General features: G+C 42.8%; 1 protein-coding gene across 1 annotated transcript; it reads left to right on the forward strand.

The window, feature by feature from the left end:
* Positions 1 to 726: 726 nt before the first annotated feature.
* On the forward strand, positions 727 to 22,660 carry LOC130706821 (UDP-N-acetylglucosamine--peptide N-acetylglucosaminyltransferase 110 kDa subunit-like). The gene is made up of 2 exons (XM_057539442.1): positions 727 to 787; positions 19,375 to 22,660. Exon 2 carries the CDS (start codon positions 19,384 to 19,386, stop codon positions 22,522 to 22,524), a length of 3,141 nt encoding a protein of 1,046 aa, XP_057395425.1. The 5' UTR covers positions 727 to 787; positions 19,375 to 19,383; the 3' UTR covers positions 22,525 to 22,660.
* The last annotated feature ends 210 nt before the right edge of the window (positions 22,661 to 22,870 follow it).

A 22,870-nucleotide genomic window follows, 5' to 3' on the forward strand; every position in this document is an offset into this window, starting at 1 on the left:
ACTGGAAGAGGAGGAGGCAGTGCACATGTTGGCTCCGCGGGCCCTGGACGATGCCGGCCAACACCGAGGCGCGGAGCGGGAGGCGCGCGAGCGTGTGGGAGCCGGCGCGCTAGTGCGTGCGAGCGTGTAAGGGGGAGGGGCGGGGGGATCGTGGAGGGGGAGGAGTCTCTCGGCTCCCCCTGCGCAACGCGCACCCCCGCCGCCTCAGCGAGGGGGGGAGGGGAAGGCTGCGAAAACTAACGTCCAACGGCCCCAACCACCCGACCGGGCTCGGGGTGGCGGTTACGGCCGGGGCCTCGAGGAGCCGGGAGCCGCCGCCGCCGTCGCCACAGGCATCGCGCTGACAGGGGAAAGGGGCAGCCGCCGGCATCACGCAGACTCGCGGGGCTGCACGCGCAGGAGAGCCCGGCAGCTGCAGGGAGGGCCGGGATCCCTGCTTCTGGGGACCTGGTAGGGGGAAAGGGCCTCGAGGTGCCTGGCTGAACGCGGAGCCGAGCCACCGCCTCCTCTGCCCGCTCCTCACTCCATAAGGCACCTAACCCCGCAACCCGTACCCCGCCCCCTGCACCGCCTCCCGGCGCTCGGGGCGGGCAGATGACGCAACGAGAATTCCCATTGTCTCCGTCACTCTCCACCAGAACGCGAGTGATTGGTTTCCGGGTAGGAGTGAGAGGAGCATCTGCCAACGAAAGTGGGCGTCCTACTTTGGAGGCGGGATACGAAGGAGCGAAGGCGGAGAAAGGGGCTGTGCGTTCAAGGAGGGGCGTGAGAGTTGACAGGCTTTGAGGTGAGAGGGGGACCGTGATTGGGCTGCCCTGGGACAGTGGGTCCGTGTGTGTCCTGCGCGTACCCCGACACCCACAGACGCGCACGCCCAGGGAAGCAGGCTGTGAGGGCTCCACCCTCCAGGGCCGTTTGTACCACTTGAGACAGAGGATACGTCAGGCAAACTTGACTTTCCAAGTACACCTGTTCTGGTGGTGGGATGTTTGAGAAGAATCCATCCCTTCCCCACTAATTTTAGGAATCTGAGTTTCTGTGTTGAGTAGACTAATTAAAAGAATGTAAGGCCATCAGAAGCAATGTCTGGGGGTTGGATTGAACACTGGGTGGATACTTTTACAGTTATCCTATGGAGTGAAAAGAGATCATCAAATCTTCTGTTCCAAGACAATAACTCTGAATTGCAGGGGTCAACAAGGAATTGTCCATCATTGCACCGTCAGTTAAATGGAGGCGTAATGGAGGGCACGCCCTGTTGTCTTTTCCCAGAAGCAGATGGCCTCTTGGGAGAAATAATACCAGACTTGATGTAACAATCCACTGGGGTAAATTTAGTTTTTATTCTGCAGTGGAACTGAAGAGAAACTAAGATTTTGGATGACTGTCAGGAACCGAAGTTTACCCCACAGTAAACCAAGGTTTGAAACATTAAGCAGGAACAATTGATTGAAGGGTCCACATCAGATACCCTCCATTCGTTTCCATGAGAGAAAAAAGAAGTGGGAGATCAGATTGGTCTACTCTTGGTGTCTGCCCACACTGACAAGCTTCCTCTGGTTTCAGGCACTAAATGCAGGGGTCAGTTTCACTTAGAGGAGCCATCCCTCTCAGCTTCATTGTGCCCTCAGAACAGAAAGCATACTAGGTTCTGTAAAAAGTGGATGAAACCACTTTTTCTGTAAAATGCAAGAATTGCACCCATGAATACTAGTGACAGTTCCTCACTTTATCACATAGTAGAATAACAGCTAACATTTACTGAGCATTTCATGTGTCAGCCACTGTTGTAAGAATGTTTTATGTGTTAATTCCTTCAATCCTCCTATAATCCACAAGGTACGATACTACTATTATCCCCATTGTGTTCACATGTATTTGCTTTCCAGAATAACATATATTAAATATAAATGTAGTAAAAACTTTACTCTTTTAAATTTAGTATAATTGACCTATTGTGTTATTTTTTCCATCTGAAATGAAAGATTTCCTCATTCATTAGGAAATTGCCTTCCTTCATGGGGAAAAAGAATGATAAATGGCTTCTTTCTGATGACTTTTTCAGAATATCAAGAACAAAAATTGACGGATTAAAATATGTGAAGTGTTTAAAAATGCTGGTAAATTGCCAAGTTGTCGATTTGATTAGAGCATGGTTTCATAATAGAAATGTTATCTCTGGCCACTCCTAAATATAAGTATGTAACGACCCCAACACTTTAGATTACAGTAATTCTAAATTTATACCAAGCCACAGTCCTAATGATCAATACCTGATTTGGATCTAAAACAACCTACCTAGCCATGTGTTAAAGTCTTTCTGTGTTTGTTCAAAACTGCCAACGCCAACTTAAATCAGACAACCAAAACAAATCTAAATGACGCACACAGAGAACTAGTATGATCTTAAAATACTATTTTCAGTTGCTCATAAGTCACCATGACCTATTTGGAGGTTCAATCACCTTCTCTTTACTAAATATATCTTGGTTGCCTCTTAAACCTTTGTTCTCATGAAATAAATACTGATCTTTATGTGTAAGGAATTCAGTCTCCAAACAAATCAAAGGTGGGCTAAAATCAACTAAACCCAGTATCGGCTTTCCAATGTCCATTTGTTGAGTTCTTAAGAGTATTTTATTCTTAGTGAGTTTGGGAGTGGGCTCCAAGGGTATGAAAAGAAGCTTTAGGAAAACATACCCCTCAGTAAATTGGGACCCCCCTTAGAAGGAAGTGTGGATTGCTGGGCGAGAAGAGCATACCCGACTGTGCTAGCTATGGGATGGCTAGGTCCCGTGCAGATTATCTCTATTTGTTGAATACAAGTGTAACATAATCCCTGGAAATTCTATATATGTTAATGTTGGTAATGACCTCTTTACTATGTTGACCTACCTAGAAGAAGACAACACTGAAAGCGCAATTTGGTGGCATGGGAAATACCTTTGTTCTCAGTAACCCGTGTCTTGGCTGTTTGTGGAACAAGATTCCACCGTTAGCTAATCTGAAGTAGAACGATTACACTTACTTCTTGGTTCATGTATGGTAATGGACTATACTTTAGGTTGCATTAAAACTTGGAATCATTGGCTACCTCTGATTAATATGTAGCCCCATGTGAAGAGAGAATGAGATAACTAACGGGCCTACAGAGCTACCAAAACCTGCCTCTTCTAGTTTCATCCAGGTTTGCCAGGGGATGCATCCAAGCCCCAACCAAATCTAAGAGGCAGTCCAGGCTGTCAGTATCAGAAATGAGGTCACGGCTGAGAGAGAACACTAAACAGATCTGCACTGATGTTCATCTTCAGCTGATTAAACTCTCTTGTAGGTGGATTCTTTAGAGCAGCAACAAAAAGAGCCTTGCCTGAATTTTTGTCCCTGGCAGATGCTTACAGTAAAACTCCTTACTGCTTGTGACAGGCTACGTGCACCTTTGCACTAGGTGTTTCCTCTGCCTGAGCAGTTCCTACCCCAGTTACCCACATGGCTTGCTCCCTCATTTCCTCCAGGTCTTCACTCAGATGTCATCACCTTCACAATGAAAGCTTTTCTGAAAACTCTTTTTTAAAATTGCAAGCACCCCCTAGATGTTCCCTACTCTCTTCCTTTTTTTTCCCCCAGAGCACACATCACCACCTACCTATTGTATATTTTAATTATTTTTTGTTCTGTCCGTGTAGAATGTAAGAGCCATGAAGGCAAGACTTTTTATCTGTTTTATTACTGCTGACTCTCCACAATAGTGCTTGGTACCTGGTAGACAATATTTGCTCAATGTTGTTGAAAAGAGTAGCAAATTTTAACCAGTGCTTGTCCCATGAACTAAACTGTGCCTTTCATCAGAAAAAAAAAAAAAAAAGGATAATAAGAAGTATATCACTGTTGCAAAGACATAGCCACAGAGTAGAAAAATGTTCCATGTGGCTTTTTAAACTAAACAGATATTCGCACTGGGGCCAGCATTCAAAAGGGAAGCATATCTTGTATTATGATCCTTATACAGGCAAAGTGAAAAATACTAGTCCTAAGAGGGGTGGGATAAGGAGGGCGGGAGGGAGGGTGACGCGAGAGGGAGGAGATATGGGAACATATGTATCTGTATAACTGATTCACTTTGTTATAAAGCAGAAACTAACACCATTGTAAAGCAATTAGACTCCAATAAAGATTTAAAAAAAAAAATACTAGTCCTAGTGGCTCTTGGAGGCTCATCAGATGTTGAAAATGGAAACTGAAATTGGTAATGGAGAAAAGGCAGTTGAAATTTGCAGGAAAAAAAAAATAACCAACTGGAACTGACAGAGAAGGACAGTTGAGGAGGATCCCTTACAGAGTGACATCTGCTGGTATGTGGTTAGTTCTCTCTCTCTGTTAGGAGCAATTCTCAAGAGGCCTGTGTAAGGAAACTGAAAAATATATATATTTAATTAAGTAGAAAGGAACATTTCATGTAAATAATAAATATTTTACTTTGTTTCTTTCCCCCCAGCTTTATTGAGATGTAATTGACATAAAAGATTGTGTAAGTTGAAGGCGTGTAATGTAATGATTTGATATGGGTATTTAGTGCAAAATGATTAACACGATAAGGTTACTTAACACATCCATCACCTCACATAGTTATAAACCTTTTTTATGATGAGAACTTTTAAATTCTATTCTCTTAGTAGCTTTTAAATATACAATATACTGTCGTTAACTATAGTCACCATGCTGTACATTACGTCCCTGAACTTATTCATCTTATAACTTGAAGTTCGTACCATTGACCACCCTCACCCATTTCTCCCACTCCCCAGCCCCTGCTCCTATTCTCTGTTCATATGAGTTTGGATTTTTTTCGATTCCACATGTAAGTGAGATCATATAGTATTTGTCTTTCTCCATCTGACTTACTTCACGTATCATAATGCCCTCAAGGTTCATCCATGTCATCACAAAAGGCAGGATTTCCTTCTTTTTATGGCTGAATAATATTCCATTGTGTATATATACCACAATTTTTTTCCATTCATCCATCAGTGGACACTTGGGTTATTTTCATATCTTGGCTGTTGTAAATAGTGCTGCAATGAACATGGGAATGCACATATCTCTTTGAGATATTGATTTCATTTCCTTCAGATATATACCCAGAAGTGGGATTGCTGGATCATATGGTAGTTCTATTTTTTAAGTTTTTGAGGAACCTCCATAATGTTCTACATAGTGGCTGCACGAGTTTACAATCCCGTCAACAGTGCACAAGGGTTCCCATGTCTCTATATCCTCACCAGTACTTATTATTGCTTAACTTGTTGATAATAGCCATTCTAACAAGTGTGAGGTGGTATCTCATTTCGGTTTTAATTTGTATTTCTCTGATGATTAGTGATGTTGAGCACCTTTTCATATACCTGTTGACCGTTTGAATATCTTCTTTGGAAAAAATGTCTACTCAGATCCTTTGCCCATTTTTAATGGGATTGTTTTGGTTTTTTGCTATTGCATGAGTTGCTTATATATTTTGGATATGAACCCCTTATCAAATATGTTGTTTGCAAATATTTCTCCCATTCTGTGGGTGGTCTTTTCGTTTTTGTTGATTGTTTCTTTTGCTGTGCAGAAGGCTTTTTAGTTTGATGTAGTTTCACTTGTTGATTTTTGCTTTTGTTGTGATGCTTTGGGTGTCAGAACCATAAAATCCTTGATAAGACTAATGTCAAGGAGCTTTTCCCTATGCTTTTTTTTTTTTTTTTAAAGATTTAACTTTATTTATTTTTGGCTGGGATGGGTCTTCGTTGCTGTGCACAGGCTTTCTCTAGCTGTGGCGAGCAGGGGCTATTCCTCATTGCGGTGCACGGGCTCCTCCTTGTGGTGGCTCCTCTTGTTGAGGAGCACAGGCTCTAGGCGTGTGGGCTTCAGTAGTTGCGGCGCGTGGGCTCAGTAGTTGTGGCACACAGGCTCTAGAGCACAGGCTCAGTAGTTGTGTTGCACGGGCTTAGTTGCTCCGCGGCACGTGGGATCTTCCCGGACCAGGAATTGAACCCGTGTCCCCTGCATGGACAGGCAGATTCTTATCCACTGCGCCGCCAGGGAAGTCCCTATGCTTTGTTTTTAAAAGAAGTTCAGAAGAGGCAAGAGAAAGAGGGGGTATCTTGTTTTTTAAGTGATAAATATCAAAAGAGTATGCATGCAATTATTCCTGCCTGGATAGAAAATAGTGATGAGGACCACCAATTGTTCAGCTTTCATCTCCACAGCAGTTCCTATTGCCAACTATGATGCCAGGGGCACATCCCCTAGGCTGATGCATAAGTAGAGTTTTATCATTTAACTAAAAGACTGTATTGAACAAAGCCAACACATTCCGAGGCTAAATCAAGATTTGGGGACCAGAAACCTACAAATATTCTCTCTTTGCTGTGACATTTCATTTGTTTTAGTTCCAAACATGGTGTCAACAGTACATGAGAGCAGTAGTGGTCCTATGAAGAGACTGTGCTTGATTATCATAATACTATTTTTTTTAAGTGAGAGTTTGGAGTGATTAAACTGTGTCGATTAATTTCCTCCTCTGTGACTGAATTTTACTTTTTACCATATAAGTGTGTTGAGTGACTGCTGTTAAGGTGCAATCAACTCATCAGCAGCGCTTGACTAGAGAAGTTATTAAAATTATTTTAAACTTTTTATAGCACAGTGTCCTACCAAGCATCCTATTGAGAAGGTTTCCAGTGTCCTACCAAGCATCCTATTGAAAAGGTTCATATTAATATATTTAATAGGCCTACATGAGCATTTAATAGCAATAATACTAGCATCAGGCCTTAGTAACTCCTCATCAAGTCACTTATTAAATGCCTTCAAAGTGCGACGCTCTTGTATACTCTGTAAGAGATCCTTGTTTTCATACTTTGGTAAATTGTAGTCTCTCAGAGGTAAAAAGGTAATTTCTACAGATAAAGGTAGAAACCATGTCTAAACACAGGTCTTCCATAAGAGAGATGCAAATAAAGCCAATGGAAGCAATGGGAGGGAAAGATCACTTTTGAGGAAAGGCTTCAGGGAAGAAGAGTATGAGGAAATCTTGTCACTAGGGATACACAGGCTGTGTTAGGAGATGATCGAGCAGTGTGCCTCGACTGATGGTAAATGGAAGATAAGTCTTGGTCTGTTGATGACATGTCATGGAGGTTGCCAGGCAAGGCTTGCCCTTTATCGAGTATGCAGGGAGGAGCTGTTGAAGATTCTTGAGCGGGTGGGGAGAACATGAATGGAGCTGGGCTTTTTGAATATTCATGCAAGAATAGTTTACAACCTGGATGGAGACTGTAAACTGGAAGATGATTTAGTAGACTTTGAGAATAGTCCATGGAGTTTAGGTAATGAGAGTTAGGAGAATGATAGGGGACATGGAGGGGAGGAAAAGATGCAGGTGATACTCCTTCTTAGCTGATGGACCTTGAAAGTAGGACGTCAGACAGCTCTGAAGCTTCAGGCTTGGATGCCTAAGAGGATAGTGGTGGCTTTAACAGGAATAGGGAGCCAAGAGAAGGAGCAGGTTTGGGAGAAGATAATGAGCTCATCTATAAATAAGAGAACCAGAGGATATTCAAGTGGAGACAGTTTTTTCCTTTGTTTTATTGAGATATAATTGACATATAGCACTGTATAAGTTGAAGGTGTACAGCGTAAAGACTTGACTTACCTATAGTATGAAATGTTTACCGTAACTAGTTGAGTTAACATTCATCATCTGGGGGCTTCCCTGGTGGCGCAGTGGTTGAGAATCTGCCTGCTAATGCAGGGGACACGGGTTCGAGCCCTGGTCTGGGAAGATCCCACATGCCACGGAGCACCTGGGCCCGTGAGCCACAATTGCTGAGCCTGCGCGTCTGGAGCCTGTGCCCCGCGACGGGAGGGGCCGCGATAGAGAAAGGCCCGCGCACCGCGATGAAGAGCGGTCCCCGCACCGCGATGAAGAGTGGCCCCCGCTTGCCGCAACTGGAGAAAGCCCTCGCACGAACCGAAGACCCAACACAGCCAAAAATAAATAAATAAATAAATAAATAAGAAAATCCTTTTAAAAAAAAAAAAAAAAAAAAAAAAAAAAAAAAAACATTCATCATCTGATTTTGATACAAGGGGAAAAAAGAGAAAAAAACTCGTTTGGAGTTTTTAAGAGCAGTTTTTTTTTTTTTTTTTTTTTTTTTTTTAAACTTTAGGTTTATTTATTTATGGCTGTGTTGGGTCTTCGTTTCTGTGCGAGGGCTTTCTCTAGTTGCGGCAAGTGGGGGCCACTCTTCATCGCGGTGCGCGGGCCTCTCATTATCGCGGCCTCTCTTGTTGCGGAGCACAGGCTCCAGACGCGCAGGCTCAGTAATTGTGGCTCACGGGCCTAGTTGCTCCGCGGCATGTGGGATCTTCCCAGACCAGGGCTCGAACCCGTGTCCCCTGCATTGGCAGGCAGATTCTCAACCGCTGCGCCACCAGGGAAGCCCTTAAGAGCAGTTTTTAAATGATAGTTGAGAAGAGCATAGGTATGGCTTGGGGGGTTATCCATGTACATATGATAGTTGAAGCCATGGGCACAAATGAAGTTGGCGAGGGAGAAAAATATAGAAATAAAGAAAAAGAGGATCAAGGCGAAAATTTTGAGAAATTATACATTAGTGGAGGAGGAAAAGTAAGCACATAAACAATCCAAAGAAAACAAAACTAGGAAAGAAGGCAGAAGGGAAGAACTTCTTAATTAAAGAATTTGGTGTCTCAGAGGATGTTTGGTAGATGTCTGTGGTATATCTGGGAGCTCACGTCCCCTTCTCTAAGATCTAATCCTCCGCCAACACACAGAGGGTTTGGGCCTGACAGCTATGTTTGTACAATTTGACCTTGTTCTTCTGACCATGGTTGGTTTGACCTGAGTTCGATAACTGACCAAAGCTGCACCAATCAGGTTTTCTCCCCTGGGAATTTGGAATTAAGAAATACAATGTTATTCTATTAAGGGCATGAACTGGGTGATCACAGAAACCTGTGTATGGGGTGGCCATCTTCTGTCACAGAAACAGAAAAGTGGAGGAAACCTGCCTTCTGAAAGAAACGAATGAAGTGACTTGCAGAAAATCAAAATGAGAACAGATGACCTGAGAGCGAGAGAGAGAGAAACTGAGAGTATGCTTATTTTCCCATGACGACTATTTTCTGTCTTATCCCTTTTCTTCAATCTTCTAAAACCATCCCCACACCTGCCTACCCTGATGCGACTCCAGTATATTCCTACCATCAAATCTACAAATCTTTTGGCATTTGGACCCATCTCTCCTTTCTTTCTTCCTCTCCTGTCAAAAGCCATTCCTCTACTTATGATTTAAATTCCTTCCCCTCTTCTTAGGGGTTTCATTTCTTCAGTTATTCCCTTCCTCTTGTTCATCATCAAATTCTTGATTATCCTCAATATGTATAAACATGCTCCATCCTAACATTTAGAAAAAAACAAAGATTCTTATGCTATCCCTTTCCATCTGTAATACTAATTCTCTGATCCCTTCACAGCAAACCTTCTTGAGAGAGATGTCTACAGGTTAACTCTGATTTCCTATTCAATCTACTCGAATCTGACTTCCACCCCCACCACGCCAATGAAAACTGCTAATCCATGTTGTCAACAGCCTACATATTGCTGGACCCAGTGGATGTTCCTTGAACCTCATCCTACTCCAACTTTTAGCAGTTTTCAACACAGTTAGTCAGGCTCAACTTCTTGAAAACCAAATCTCTTCTATTGGCTGGTCTGTCTCCTAAATCTCTAACCACTGCTGCTCAGTGACCTTCAGGGGTTTTTCCTCCTCTACTGCCCTCTAAAAACTGGGCTCTATTCTCTGCTTTCTTGTCTGTGAACTCACCTTCTTGGTAATCTCAGTCATTCCCATAGCTTTAAATACTAAAAATGGTAACAAATTCGCAAATTAATCTCTTTAGCCTAGACATTTCCTCCAAAATCTGTATTCAGATATTCATTTGTCTGTATGACATGTCAAGTCTCCGTGAATATCTGAAATTAATGTATCTGAAATAGAACTAAACTCTCAATTTCTATCAACCTGCTTTCCTCCCCTCACTATTAAAAAGAAATTCTATCTTTACTTTTTCCCACTTCAGTAAATGTTATCACCATTCACCCAGTTATTGTAAACAGGACAACCCAGGCAATATTCTTGATTTTTCCCTCTCCTTCCCTCCCCAACTCTAACCTATCAGCTGGTCCTCTTATTTGCTCCTCGTGAATAGATGTGTAGTCCATCCACTTCTCTCCATCTCCTCTGCTACTACATTAAATCAAACTGCCATCATCTCTTACCTGAGCTATTGCTGTAGCTGCCAACTGGTCTTCTACCTTCTACTCTTGCCTCCTTTCATCTATTTTCTGCTCATCAGTCAGGGTAAACCTGGAAATACATCGGACCCTGTTGTTTCCTGCTTAAATCAGTTCAATGTTTTCCAATTAGTTTGCCATGAGATCCAAATTCCTTTAAATACTTAAAAGGCCTGGCCTGCTCTGGCTTCTGCCTCCTTCTCCAACCTTACCTCCCTTGATTCTCCCCCTCACCCTTTAAGTTCCAGCCACAGTGGCCTCCTTTCACTTCCCCCGAAACAGCACTGCAGGGTCTGCACACAGGTGTATCCTCAGCCTAAAACACTCCTTCCACAGCCCCAATCCTCAGTTGCCCTGAGTGGCTCCCTCACATTCTTCAGATCTCAGTTTAAATGTCTTGTCTTCAGAGTATCCTTTCTGAGTCCTTGCCTATCACTAATAACTTATAATAATGTATCATTAGGTCAGTTTGTTTCATCTGTAGTGCTCATTATATGGTGTAAATACACAATTGTTTACCTGTTTATGTAAGCCTTCCCCACTAGATTATAAAGTCTCTCAAGGCAGGGACCTTGTCTCTTCTGTTGACTACTTGGTCACTGAACACCTAGGAGTGCCTGGAATATAGCAGGTGCCCAAGAATTATTTGTTAAAACTTTATTGGTTACTGATAGCTTCCTAGTTCCTGATGCTAATCCCTGTGCAGCCCTATTATACTTTCTGTGAGAGAGTTTCTTTGGTCTTATATTACCCTCCCCCTTGCTGTTTCAATCATTTGAATAGGTTTTTGTTCTTATAGTTAAATGATCACTAGTTGATAAAGTCTTTAAAAGGATGTGGTGATCAGCAATGTCAAAAGCTGTTAGATGGGGAAGAAGGTTAAGGGCTAAGCAAAGTCATTGGATCTCATCACTGGAAATCTTCACACCAATAGTGTCCATAAAATGTGGCTCTGTGGAAGCCAGGGTACAGTTGGGTTGATGAGAAGGGTGAGAAGATGAATGCAAGTAATGTAGAATTCTCTTTTTGAGAAATTTGACAGTAAACAGAAGGCATGAAGTCAAATGGGATCTTGGGGTTCATCAGAGTCCAAGAAAGTATATGTTGCTTTAGTTTAAAAAGAATAGGGAAGAAACATCTACTGATATGCCAATAGAAGCCAAAAGAGAAAAAAATGAAGTTGGAATGAGGAGGACTAATAGATTTAGTTTCCATGAGGCAGTAGAGGATTTGATCAAGAGCACAAGTTTGACAAAACGGGACAATGTTTCCCCCTCCATTTACAGGAAGAAGGGACGTTAAGAGAGTGAAGGTAAAGAAAAAATTTATGTAGAGCAAAGGAAGTTGAGCGTGGCCATTTAAGGAGGTAGCAATGTCATCTACAACTGGTTGTCAAGGGGAATCTCTGGAAAGACTTTTCCAGACCACACCTCCATCCCTTTACTCCATGACCTCCCCACCCAAGATGGTAGACGCTCTCCACTGCACCTGCCGCAGAGACTCACTGCTGCTGAGGGCCACAGTGGTTGGTGGGAATGTGCCTTTCTTAGGTGGGGTGGAACAGAAAAAAAGCCTGCGATCACTGAGGAGAGGGGTAGTCAGAAGGGAATATTGGGGTTTGAAGGGCTCCGACATCATGAGGAATACGACAAGGACATAGAATTGTTTCCCAAACATATATCTCAGCAGGCATTCTTGGGGCCCTTCTAAAAATACAGATTTCAGCCTCATTCCCTAGAGAGTCTAATTCAGCAGGTCTGGGAGCAGGAGGGGCAGGATTGTACAATTTTTAACAAGTTCCCCAGGTGATGTTTATGATTTGGCCAATTTGGGAAACAGTGGATTAGAAATGATTAAAAGTTCACTAAGTTTAATTGCAGGCCCCACATATTTTCTCAGTGTTTAGCCAAATACAAAGATTTGTGGATAACTGATGTCAATTCGTGGAAATTACCCAAAGAAAACAGTTTTCAGTGGATTGGTATCTAATTCTATGGTTCCAAATAATCTGCAGCGATATTTAAAATGTAAGACTAGTTTATGGATATTTCTTTATAGAGAATTTCATTGAGGAAAAGGTAAATGGAATGGACCAGCTAACAGTTATTATTCATAATATAATAACAAACTCAGATGTTTTAAAGCCTGTTCTGCTTCTAGTTTGCTTACCTCCCAAATTAATAAGCTAAACATAATAAAAATCTAAGAATGTAACTTGATCTTACCCATTCCTAACATTCTTAGAGGAGATCTTTAGCCTGATAGCACTAGAGCTTCTGAGAGCAGATTCAGATCCATTTAAAATATTTTTTCCATTCCTTCCCAGGAAGAGTTATTTGTATTGATATACAACAGTTGGGCCCCAGACCACTTACTGGGACCACAGGGCCTCACTAATTTGTACCAGTTTTCCTCTATTCTAGTTGGTCCTGACCATCAGGTATAAATGAGTGCTAAATCAATATTAGCTGATACTTCCCCAGGTGTGGGACGTACGGAAACCCTATCACATGAGCAAACACAGCCCTTCTTGGCTACATTTAAAATAAGGTGGTTATTATTACACTGTATGGGGAAAAGGCTTTTTTTTTTTTTTTAAAGAAATCTCATGCCACCTTAATTTGCATTAACTTGATAGACTGATATCAATAGTCAGAATCAATTTTCAATTGTTATAGTTTCCCTACCACCGTTCACACTTCCTTCATTCTTTCAGGGAGGCTTCCTCTGCCTTCCTATTTCTTCCCACCTCCAGCCATGCCATATACCCCACACCATTTTTCCTTTCTAGTACTACTTACTCATCGGGTTGAGTAGAGAAGCCAAAGGTGACTTAGTTTACATACCTGCTTTAATTGCTCACCTTGGGTGGAGCAGTGTCTTAAATAAACTTCACTTTTGCCACAGCACCATTACTCAGTAAGGTATTTATACAAGTGTCACTTAATCCCATGAAAATAAACAAGGCACTTAAACTTGTTATTGAGAAAGAAGCTTTAGGCTTTAGCTGCCCACTCTCCTTACTCAAGGGCCAATCTCACCTCACTTATTCTTAGAAAACTTTTCAGCAGTTTTCCTTAAAGAAAATCAGGCAGAGCAAAGTACTGTGAGTCAGGTTTAAGCTACCCTTACCTTTGAAAGAAAGGGTTCCTTTGTTAATTATCAATAACAAGGAATCTTGTCATTTCTCCCAATATTTCCAAGTCATAGCTACTCATAGCGGAGCTATGCATTCAATGCATTCCTAAATATTGAAAGCATATATGTTCAGTATTTAACCAGAGATGAAAACAGAAACAAATATTTAACATTCCAAAGAAATGGTGCAACTCTACATGATTTTTTATTTTCTATATCCTGAACTGTATAGAAATTTCATAGTATTTTTAAAGCACTTTCATAAATATGACCTTTTTGCTTGTGATCATTCTGTGAGGTAGTTATACTATTTCCATTTTTCAGATGGGAAAATTGAGGCTTGAAGCCTTGGCCAGGGTCACAGCACATGAGAGATTCAGAGCTGGGAATCAGCTCTCCTGACTCCAGGCCCAGTGTTTTTCCCTCTATAAAAATTGCCTTTATAGCAGGACAGTCAGGGATATGTTCACTCAGTAATAGAGAAGTATGGATCTTTTCCACCCCTAGTCATTGAAGGACCTATGAGCTGATAGTGTATGTGAGAGAGGACACTTCCTGCCTGAAAGATTGATGACTTACATTCAGAGCAACCTGATGTTGCACTCTGATAGGAGAAGGACCTGTCTAAAACGTCCTAATTGCTTAAAACATCCAGAGTGCCCAATAGGAAGACAGGGTGTGGTAATTATATATCTTGCTTTTGGCTTATCTTCTCCATATCCTCACCCTCACAGATGTCTTTCAAACATTGGTAATTACAGCTTTCAGAGCCAAAGCCTACAAACTCATAATCCACACAGATGACATACTAAAATCTACTCATATGTAAGGCTGAAGAAAGTTTCAGTGCTACTGGACTCACATTTAAAAAAAACTGCTTACAAAAGAGGTAGCCTTTATTTCTATGTCACTACTGCCTAGATGTGTAATGGTTTCTTGTTGATCTGTGAGGGTGCATATTAACTCATTTACCTCTAAATGTAATCAGTAACTTAAGCATAAAGTACACATGCAGATGACAAGACCATATGATTAAAAGCAAATAGTCTGACATTGGAAAACGGATCCAAATTAATGTAACTAACTTGAAACAATGAAGGAACTGCTTCTAAGCAAGAGGAAGAATCAGTATCAAGAAATAAATGCAACACAGGAAAGCAGTTGTCCTTGTCATGCTGGCCTATAAATGGAACCTGAGTTAATAATATCATAATCTCTAAAGAATTCAGCAAGTTCTTGCTATAGTGGCAATGAGATAATATATAAAGTATGGTGGAATTTCCCACCATCTGTATCACTGACGAGCCCAATGGTAATTGGAATGGTTCAATGTCCCGCAGTTTTTAAGGGAAATCGTTTTAGGAGGAGTCACATTTCTAGATGAAGACACATTAACCCAATGATTTCAAAGAATATGGCTTGGGTCTGGTATCACATTTCAAGACCAAGAATTAGCACCTCAGTTACTTACTAAGTGAAAGATACTCCAATGATAATTGATAAGAAAACGGCTCAGAAATATGAGTGGGATTTTAAACAACTAAACTTGTTTGTCTCCCACTCTGATTGAATCCAGAAGTATTTATTTAGGGGAGCAAAAAATCCAGATGACTTGGAAGCAAATGTTTCTGTTCGTTGAAGAATAAGGATGTCTTCTGCCAAATGCAGCCATTTCCAAACGCAATGAAGGACTATGGCTCATATATCAATCCTGCCCCTTCCTAGCTCGGCCCTCATTCTCTGACCATCTTCTCCGAATTCCCTTGCAGGATTCCCTTCAGGACCATTGCTAATTCATGCCTTCTGGAATCCACCTTCCTCATAACTATTGAGGCTTTTCCCACCTTTTCAGAAAAAAGTTTGCCCTGGGTGATATACATAAATCTTTGCCCAGCCTCAACCAGCTTGCTTTCTAGCTAACAGGTTTATCTGTGGCCCCAGGGGGCAGGATAGTGTGAGAGAGGGGGCTCAAAAGACCATTACCTTTCAGTACACAGCTAGGTAAACTAATTCCACCAAAGATCACAGGTTTCTATATTTCCTTGAATATGCTTTTTTTTTTAAAACGTCATCAAAATTTCACGTTTTAAATATTTTTTAAAGGAATTCCTTTTATTTTTTTATTATTTATTTATTTATTTTTGGCTGTGTTGGGTCTTCGTTTCTGTGCAAGGGCTTTCTCTAGTTGCGGCAAGCGGGGGCCACTCTTCATGGTGGTGCACGGGCCTCTCACTATCGCGGCCTCTCTTGTTGCGGAGCACAAGCTCCAGACGTGCAGGCTCAGTAGTTGTGGCTCACGGGCCTAGTTGCTCCGCGGCATGTGGGATCTTCCCAGACCAGGGCTTGAACCCGTGTCCCCTGCAATGGCGGGCAGATTCTCAACCACTGCGCCACTAGGGAAGCCCAGGATTTGTATTGTATTGCTAACAAAGAGACTGCATTTCTCCTCTGATGAATGTGCACAAGAAAGCATGCTGTCCCCGGTGATCGTTGGGTACCGTCTCATGATCCTGAGGGAAGCCATCCTATCCTTCTGGTTACGTGATACAGTGGGTTTCCTTATTGTTTAGGCCAGTTTTATTTGGAGTTTCAATTTTTACAGTGAAAAGTTGTCATAACTCTTTCTGTTCTAGGGGGTTTTTTTTGTTTGTTTTGTTTTTGTCAATTCCTGTTGGGTATTATTTGTATTGTTGATGTGGCAAGAACTCTACTGAGATATAGTCTTCTTGTCTTTATATTATGAATATATCTCTAAGTTTATCACTTATCATTTACTCCTTACTCTTGTTTAATATAGAGAAGATTATAATTTAAGTCTATTAAATCCATCAGTGTGTTTCTGCATGATGTATTCCATTGCTTTTACTTTTATTCATTCATTCATTAAAGAGTGTGTGTGTGTGTGTGTGTGTACTACAAGGTGCCAAGTACTACGAGAGGCAATAAGACTATTTACTGTGAGACAAGAAAGACACAGCCCCTGTCCTCGTGGAGTTCATATCCTGGTGGGGGATTGAGAATATGTTAGACGTTCACTGAAAAGCCACACAAGTGTGTGTAAGCTACTAAAGGATAGAGGCTACAGAGGGAAGGACCCAGTCTAGGAGCACTTTCATAGGAGGGTTAGGTCTAGTTAGGGAAGTCAGGGGAAGCTTTCCTGGGGAAGTGGTGACTGAGCTAAGAATGATAAAGAGGACTTAGGTAGTGGGCTAAGAGCATTACAGGCAGTGGAAAGAGCAGGTCCAAATGTCCTGCTCAGGGGCAAGCACAGGAAACAGGAAGGACGGAAAGAATGTAGAACATGGTCCACATCCTCAGAGGGGCCTGGCGTAAGTGAAGGCGGAAGGTTGAAGGGTGGGAAGTGGGGGATGCTGACCACGCAGGGCCAGTAAGTCCATGTTAAGGAGTTGTGTCTGCTTCCTAAGATCTATGGGAAATCACTGAAGGTGTCATCTTTGACAACCACATTACTTTTACCTCCAAACATCCAATCTCATAACAAGTCCTAACAACTTTGCTTTCTAAATATCTCTTCAATCTATCCACTTCAATCCATCCACTTCTGTTCATCATTACCAACACTTCCTCAGCCCATTCTATCATCATTTGTGTCTGGACTAGGGGAATAGAGTCCTCAATGATCTATTTGCACCTACTCTTGCCCCACTCCAATCCATTCCTGCACAGTTATGGGAAGACAGGCCTGACCTTGATACCATTTGATGACACAGAAAACACTGAAAGAGGACCAGTTTGTTTTTCATTAGTCTTGTTCTTGAGAGGTTGTGGAGTGGGCAGTTCATGAGTTTAATCTTGGACCTGCTGAGTTTTAAATATCCCTGGGATGTCCTAGAGAAGAAGCCAAGCCGGAGGTGTCTGTTAGGTAGATATCTTCTGCCTCCCCATCTAGAGCCACTCTCCACCCATCTCTACGCTGATCCCTGCCTGGAGACATTGACGTGTGTGGGATGTCAAGATTCCATGTATCCCCAGCACCTGCTCCCGTGTGCTCTGCCTTCTAGTTGCGTTCAGCCCATAGGAGGTACATGAAGGAAGAAGCGTGAAGGCTGAGTATTTACTCGATACGATATACATCCTGCATCATCTCTTCCTCTTCCCCACCTCCTCCTCTTTCCACCCTGCCTCCTTCAAACCCTCTTCCTCTGCCTCCTGCTCCTCCTGCTCTTCTTCCTCCCACCTCTTCCTCTTTTTTTCTCTCTCGAATCCAGTAATCATTTCCACCTCCTCCTTTTTTTAAAAATTAATTAAGTAATTTTTGGCTGGGTTGGATCTTTGCTGCGCCCGGGCTTTCTCTAGTCGTGGTAAGTGGGGGCTACTCTTCGTTGCAGTGAGTGGGCTTCTCATTTCGGTGGCTTCTCTTGTTGCAGAGCACGGGTTCTAGGTGCCCGGTCTTCAGAAGTTGCGGCACGTGGGCTTCAGTAGTTGCGGCACGTGGGCTCAGTAGTTGTGGCTCGCGGGCTCTAGAGTGCAGGCTGAGTAGTTGTGGCGCACAGGCTCAGTTGCTCCGTGGCATGTGGGATCTTTCCGGACCAGGGCTTGAACCCCTGCACTGGCAGGTGGATTCTTAACCACTGAGCCACCAGGGAAGTCCCTAACCTCCTCCTTTAAGCCTAGGCAGTAAAAGCTCCCTGAGATGCTGGACTACTGTCCTCTGTTGTTTTCCCCAAACCCTTTGCAAATGATCTCTTGACTACAGTCTCCTTAATTACGGTACATTTGAGTGTGCCACCTTTCTCTTTCAGGGATTCTGACTTATACTGATAGGTAAGAAATGCCTGGGGGAGAGTTACATTTGAGTCACCTGAGTAGAGGTGGTAATTGGAGCCGTGGGTAAATGTGAATATCTTGGGAGACAGTGTAGAGAAGGAATGGGCCCTGAGGAACTCAAACATGTAATGGCTTTCAAAGGACGATAATCTTGCAAAGGAATTGGAGAAGTAGCAACCAAAGTGAGGTGAAAAATCGGGGCAGTGTGTGTCATAGAAGTCAAAGGAAGCAAAGGGAAGAAAAAGAGTGTTGGTAGTCAAGATTATCAGTTGGTCCTGCAAAGTCATTGGATTTAGTGACTTATACCATCGTGAATCTGTTACATATTTTCTGTGCTCCCTCTGAACAATGATTTAATTTTTTTTACATTAACTTCTCTATAATTGATTTTAGGTAAATACAGTCAAATTTGTTTTAGAACGTATTTTAAGGTAAAAAATTAACTACCCTTCCTTAACCATTATTCTAACATTATTTATTTTATACTTTCTCTATTACCATTATTTCCTCCAACATTCACTGTTTCCAAAAATATGAAGAGATGTTTGAGCACTTTCTGCTAGATGTATAAGAGCTTTCTATTTGACTGTATCATAGTGGTTCAACGGTTGTCTCTTTAGCATTCATTTTAAAATGTATCCATTAGAACAAGTCTGACCTCTTAATTTTAATTTTCAGAATTCTATTATCAATAGCCCCATTTATTCTTCCAGATAAACTTTATATTTTTTTAACATCTTTATTGGAGTATAATTGCTTTACTATGGTGTGTTAGTTTCTGCTTTATAACAAAGTGAATCAGTTATACATATACATATGTCCCCACATCTCTTCCCTCTTGCATCTCCAGATAAACTTTAGAACCATTTTATCAATTAAAAAAGACTTCATTGTGATTTTTTTCAAGACCGTGAGACATAGATGGCCAACCAGAGTTCCTAAGGTTCAGTGTATGTAACTGTTGCCGCCGCTTAAGCCTGCCAAAGCAGTGGTACGGCTGCTGCCCTTGTATTTGCTACCTCTAGAAACATTCTTGCCAGTAGTGGCAGCAGCGGGACTCAATTACCCTCTTTTCACACTCCCTCCAGAAGCTCCAGATGGCGTCTTCCGTGGGCAACGTGGCCGACAGCACAGACCCAACGAAACGTATGCTTTCCTTCCAAGGGTTAGCAGAGTTGACACAGCGAGCCTATCAGGCGGGAGATTTTGAGGCAGCTGAGAGACACTGCATGCAGCTCTGGAGACAAGAGCCAGACAATACTGGTGTACTTTTATTACTTTCATCTATACACTTCCGGTGTCGAAGGCTGGACGGATCTGCCCGCTTTAGTAGTCTGGCAATTAAAAAGAACCCTCTTCTGGCAGAAGCCTATTCAAATTTGGGGAATGTGTACAAGGAAAGCGGGCAGTTGCAGGAAGCAATCGAGCATTACCGGCATGCGTTGCGTCTCAAACCAGATTTCATCGATGGTTATATTAACCTGGCAGCCGCTTTGGTAGCAGCAGGCGACATGGAAGGGGCAGTACAAGCTTACGCCTCTGCTCTTCAGTACAATCCTGATCTGTACTTTGTTTGCAGTGACCTGGGGAACCTGCTCAAAGCCCTGGGTCGCTTGGAAGAAGCCAAGGCATGTTATTTGAAAGCAATTGAGACGCAACCGAACTTTGCAGTAGCTTGGAGTAATCTTGCCTGTGTTTTCAATGCACAAGGGGAGATTTGGCTTGCAATTCATCACTTTGAAAAGGCTGTCACCCATGACCCCAATTTTCTGGATGCTTATATCAATTTAGGAAATGTCTTCAAAGAGGCACGGATTTTTGAACGAGCTGTGGCAGCTTACCTTCGTGCCCTAAGCTTGAGTCCAAATCATGCAGTGGTACATGGCAGCCTGGCTTGTGTATACTATGAGCAAGGCCTGATAGATCTGGCAATAGACACCTACAGGCGAGCTATTGAATTGCAACCACACTTCCCGGACGCTTACTGCAACCTAGCCAACGCTCTCAAAGAGAAGGGCAGTGTTGCCGAAGCAGAAGATTGTTATAATACAGCTCTCTGGCTGTGTCCCACCCATGCAGACTCTCTGAATAACCTAGCCAATACCAAGCGAGAACAGGGAAACACTGAAGAGGCAGTTCGCTTGTATTGTAAAGCATTAGAAGTCTTCCCAGAGTTTGCTGCTGCCCATTCAAATTTAGCAAGTGTATTGCAGCAGCAGGGAAAAGTGCAGGAAGCTCTGATGCATTATAAGGAGGCTATTCGAATCAGTCCTACCTTTGCCGAGGCCTACTGTAATATGGGAAACACTCTAACGGGGATGCAGGATGTTCAGGGAGCCTTGCAGTGTTATACCCGTGCCATTCAGATTGACCCTGCATTTGCGGAAGCCCACAGCAATCTGGCTTCCATTCACCAGGATTCAGGGAATATTCCAGAAGCAATTGCTTCTTACCGCACTGCTCTGAAGCTTCAACCTGATTTTCCTGACGCGTATTGTAATCTGGCTCATTGCCTGCAGACTGTCTGTGACTGGACAGACTATGATGAGCGCATGAAGAGGCTGGTCAGCGTTGTGGCTGACCAGTTAGAGAAGAACAGGTTGCCTTCCGTGCAGCCTCATCACAGCATGTTATATCCTCTTCCTCACGGCGTCAGGAAGGCTATTGCCGAGAGGCATGGGCACCTCTGCCTGGATAACATCAGTGTCCTTCACAAACCACCGTATGAACATCCAAAGGACTTGAAGCTCAGTGCTGGTCGACTGCGTGTAGGATACGTGAGTTCTGACTTTGGGAACCATCCTACTTCTCATCTTATGCAGTCTATTCCAGGCATGCACAATCGTGATAAATTTGAGGTATTCTGTTATGCCCTGAGCCCAGATGATGGCACAAACTTCCGAGCGAAGGTGATGGCAGAAGCCGATCATTTCGTTGATCTTTCTCAGATTCCATGCGATGGAAAAGCAGCTGATCGCATCCATCAAGATGGTATACACATCCTTGTAAATATGAATGGTTATACCAGGGGTGCTCGAAATGAACTCTTTGCTCTCAGGCCAGCTCCTCTTCAGGCAATGTGGCTGGGGTACCCTGGGACTAGTGGCGCACTTTTCATGGATTATATCATCACTGATCAGGAAACTTCACCTGCTGAAGTTGCTGAGCAGTATTCTGAGAAACTGGCTTATATGCCCCATACTTTCTTTATTGGTGATCATGCTAATATGTTCCCTCACCTGAAGGAAAAAGCAGTCATCGATTTTAAGTCCAATGGGCACATTTATGACAATCGAATTGTGCTGAATGGCATCGACCTCAAAGCATTTCTTGATAGTCTACCAGACGTGAAAATTGTCAAGATGAAATGTCCTGATGGAGGAGACAAAACAGACAGCAGTAATATAGCTCTCAATATGCCTGTCATTCCTATGAATACGATTGCAGAAGCAGTTATTGAAATGATTAACAGAGGACAAATTCAGATAACAATTAATGGATTCAGTATTAGCAATGGACTGGCAACTACCCAGATCAACAATAAGGCTGCCACTGGAGAGGAGGTTCCCCGTACCATTATTGTAACCACACGTTCTCAGTACGGGTTACCGGAAGATGCCATTGTGTACTGTAACTTTAATCAGTTATATAAAATTGACCCATCTACTTTGCAGATGTGGGCAAATATTCTGAAGCGTGTTCCCAATAGCGTACTGTGGCTGTTGCGTTTCCCAGCAGTAGGAGAACCTAATATTCAACAGTACGTGCAAAATATGGGCCTTCCCCAGAACCGTATCATTTTTTCACCTGTTGCTCCTAAAGAGGAACATGTTCGGAGAGGCCAGCTGGCTGATGTCTGCTTGGACACTCCACTCTGTAATGGACACACCACAGGGATGGATGTCCTTTGGTCGGGGACACCCATGGTGACTATGCCAGGAGAGACTCTTGCTTCCCGAGTTGCAGCTTCCCAGCTCACTTGTTTAGGCTGTCTTGAGCTTATTGCTAAAAATAGACAAGAGTATGAAGACATAGCTGTGAAACTGGGAACTGATCTAGAATACCTGAAGAGAATTCGTGGCAAAGTCTGGAAGCAGAGAATATCTAGCCCTCTGTTCAACACCAAACAATACACAATGGAACTAGAGCAGCTCTATCTACAGATGTGGGAGCATTATGCAGCTGGCAACAAACCTGATCACATGATGAAGCCTGTTGAAGTCACTGAGTCGGCCTAAATTATGACTGTGCACAGGAGAATTACCCCTGTACCTGAGCCTCAACCTTCTGGGGGAAAGGGAACTAGATACGTTACTTTGTACTTACCTTTGTAGCAATATCATGTTGCAGATGGGTGACAGACAGTGATAACAAATAGCACAGCCAGACTTGCTTCCTGCATGATCATGACAGGGAGAGACACAAGAGATGGGAGACTGCTGTTCCACAAGGAGTCTCCGTAGAATTTTGCAGCAGCCAGGTGTTAGAAGTCTGGAAAGTCTGATCTCCCTTGGTCTTCCATGGGATGGGTGGTTAGTGTGGAGGGGAGATAGAGATTGCCCAGTCTTCTGACTTAATTTTTTC

The sequence above is a fragment of the Balaenoptera acutorostrata genome, unplaced genomic scaffold (genome assembly GCF_949987535.1).
Source record: "Balaenoptera acutorostrata unplaced genomic scaffold, mBalAcu1.1 scaffold_921, whole genome shotgun sequence".
Taxonomy (NCBI): Eukaryota; Metazoa; Chordata; class Mammalia; order Artiodactyla; family Balaenopteridae; genus Balaenoptera; species Balaenoptera acutorostrata.

What these genes read in the sequence shown, in the direction of transcription:
- LOC130706821 (XM_057539442.1), top strand. Translation starts at nt 19,384, where the DNA reads ATGGCGTCTTCCGTGGGCAACGTGGCCGACAGCACAGACCCAACGAAA.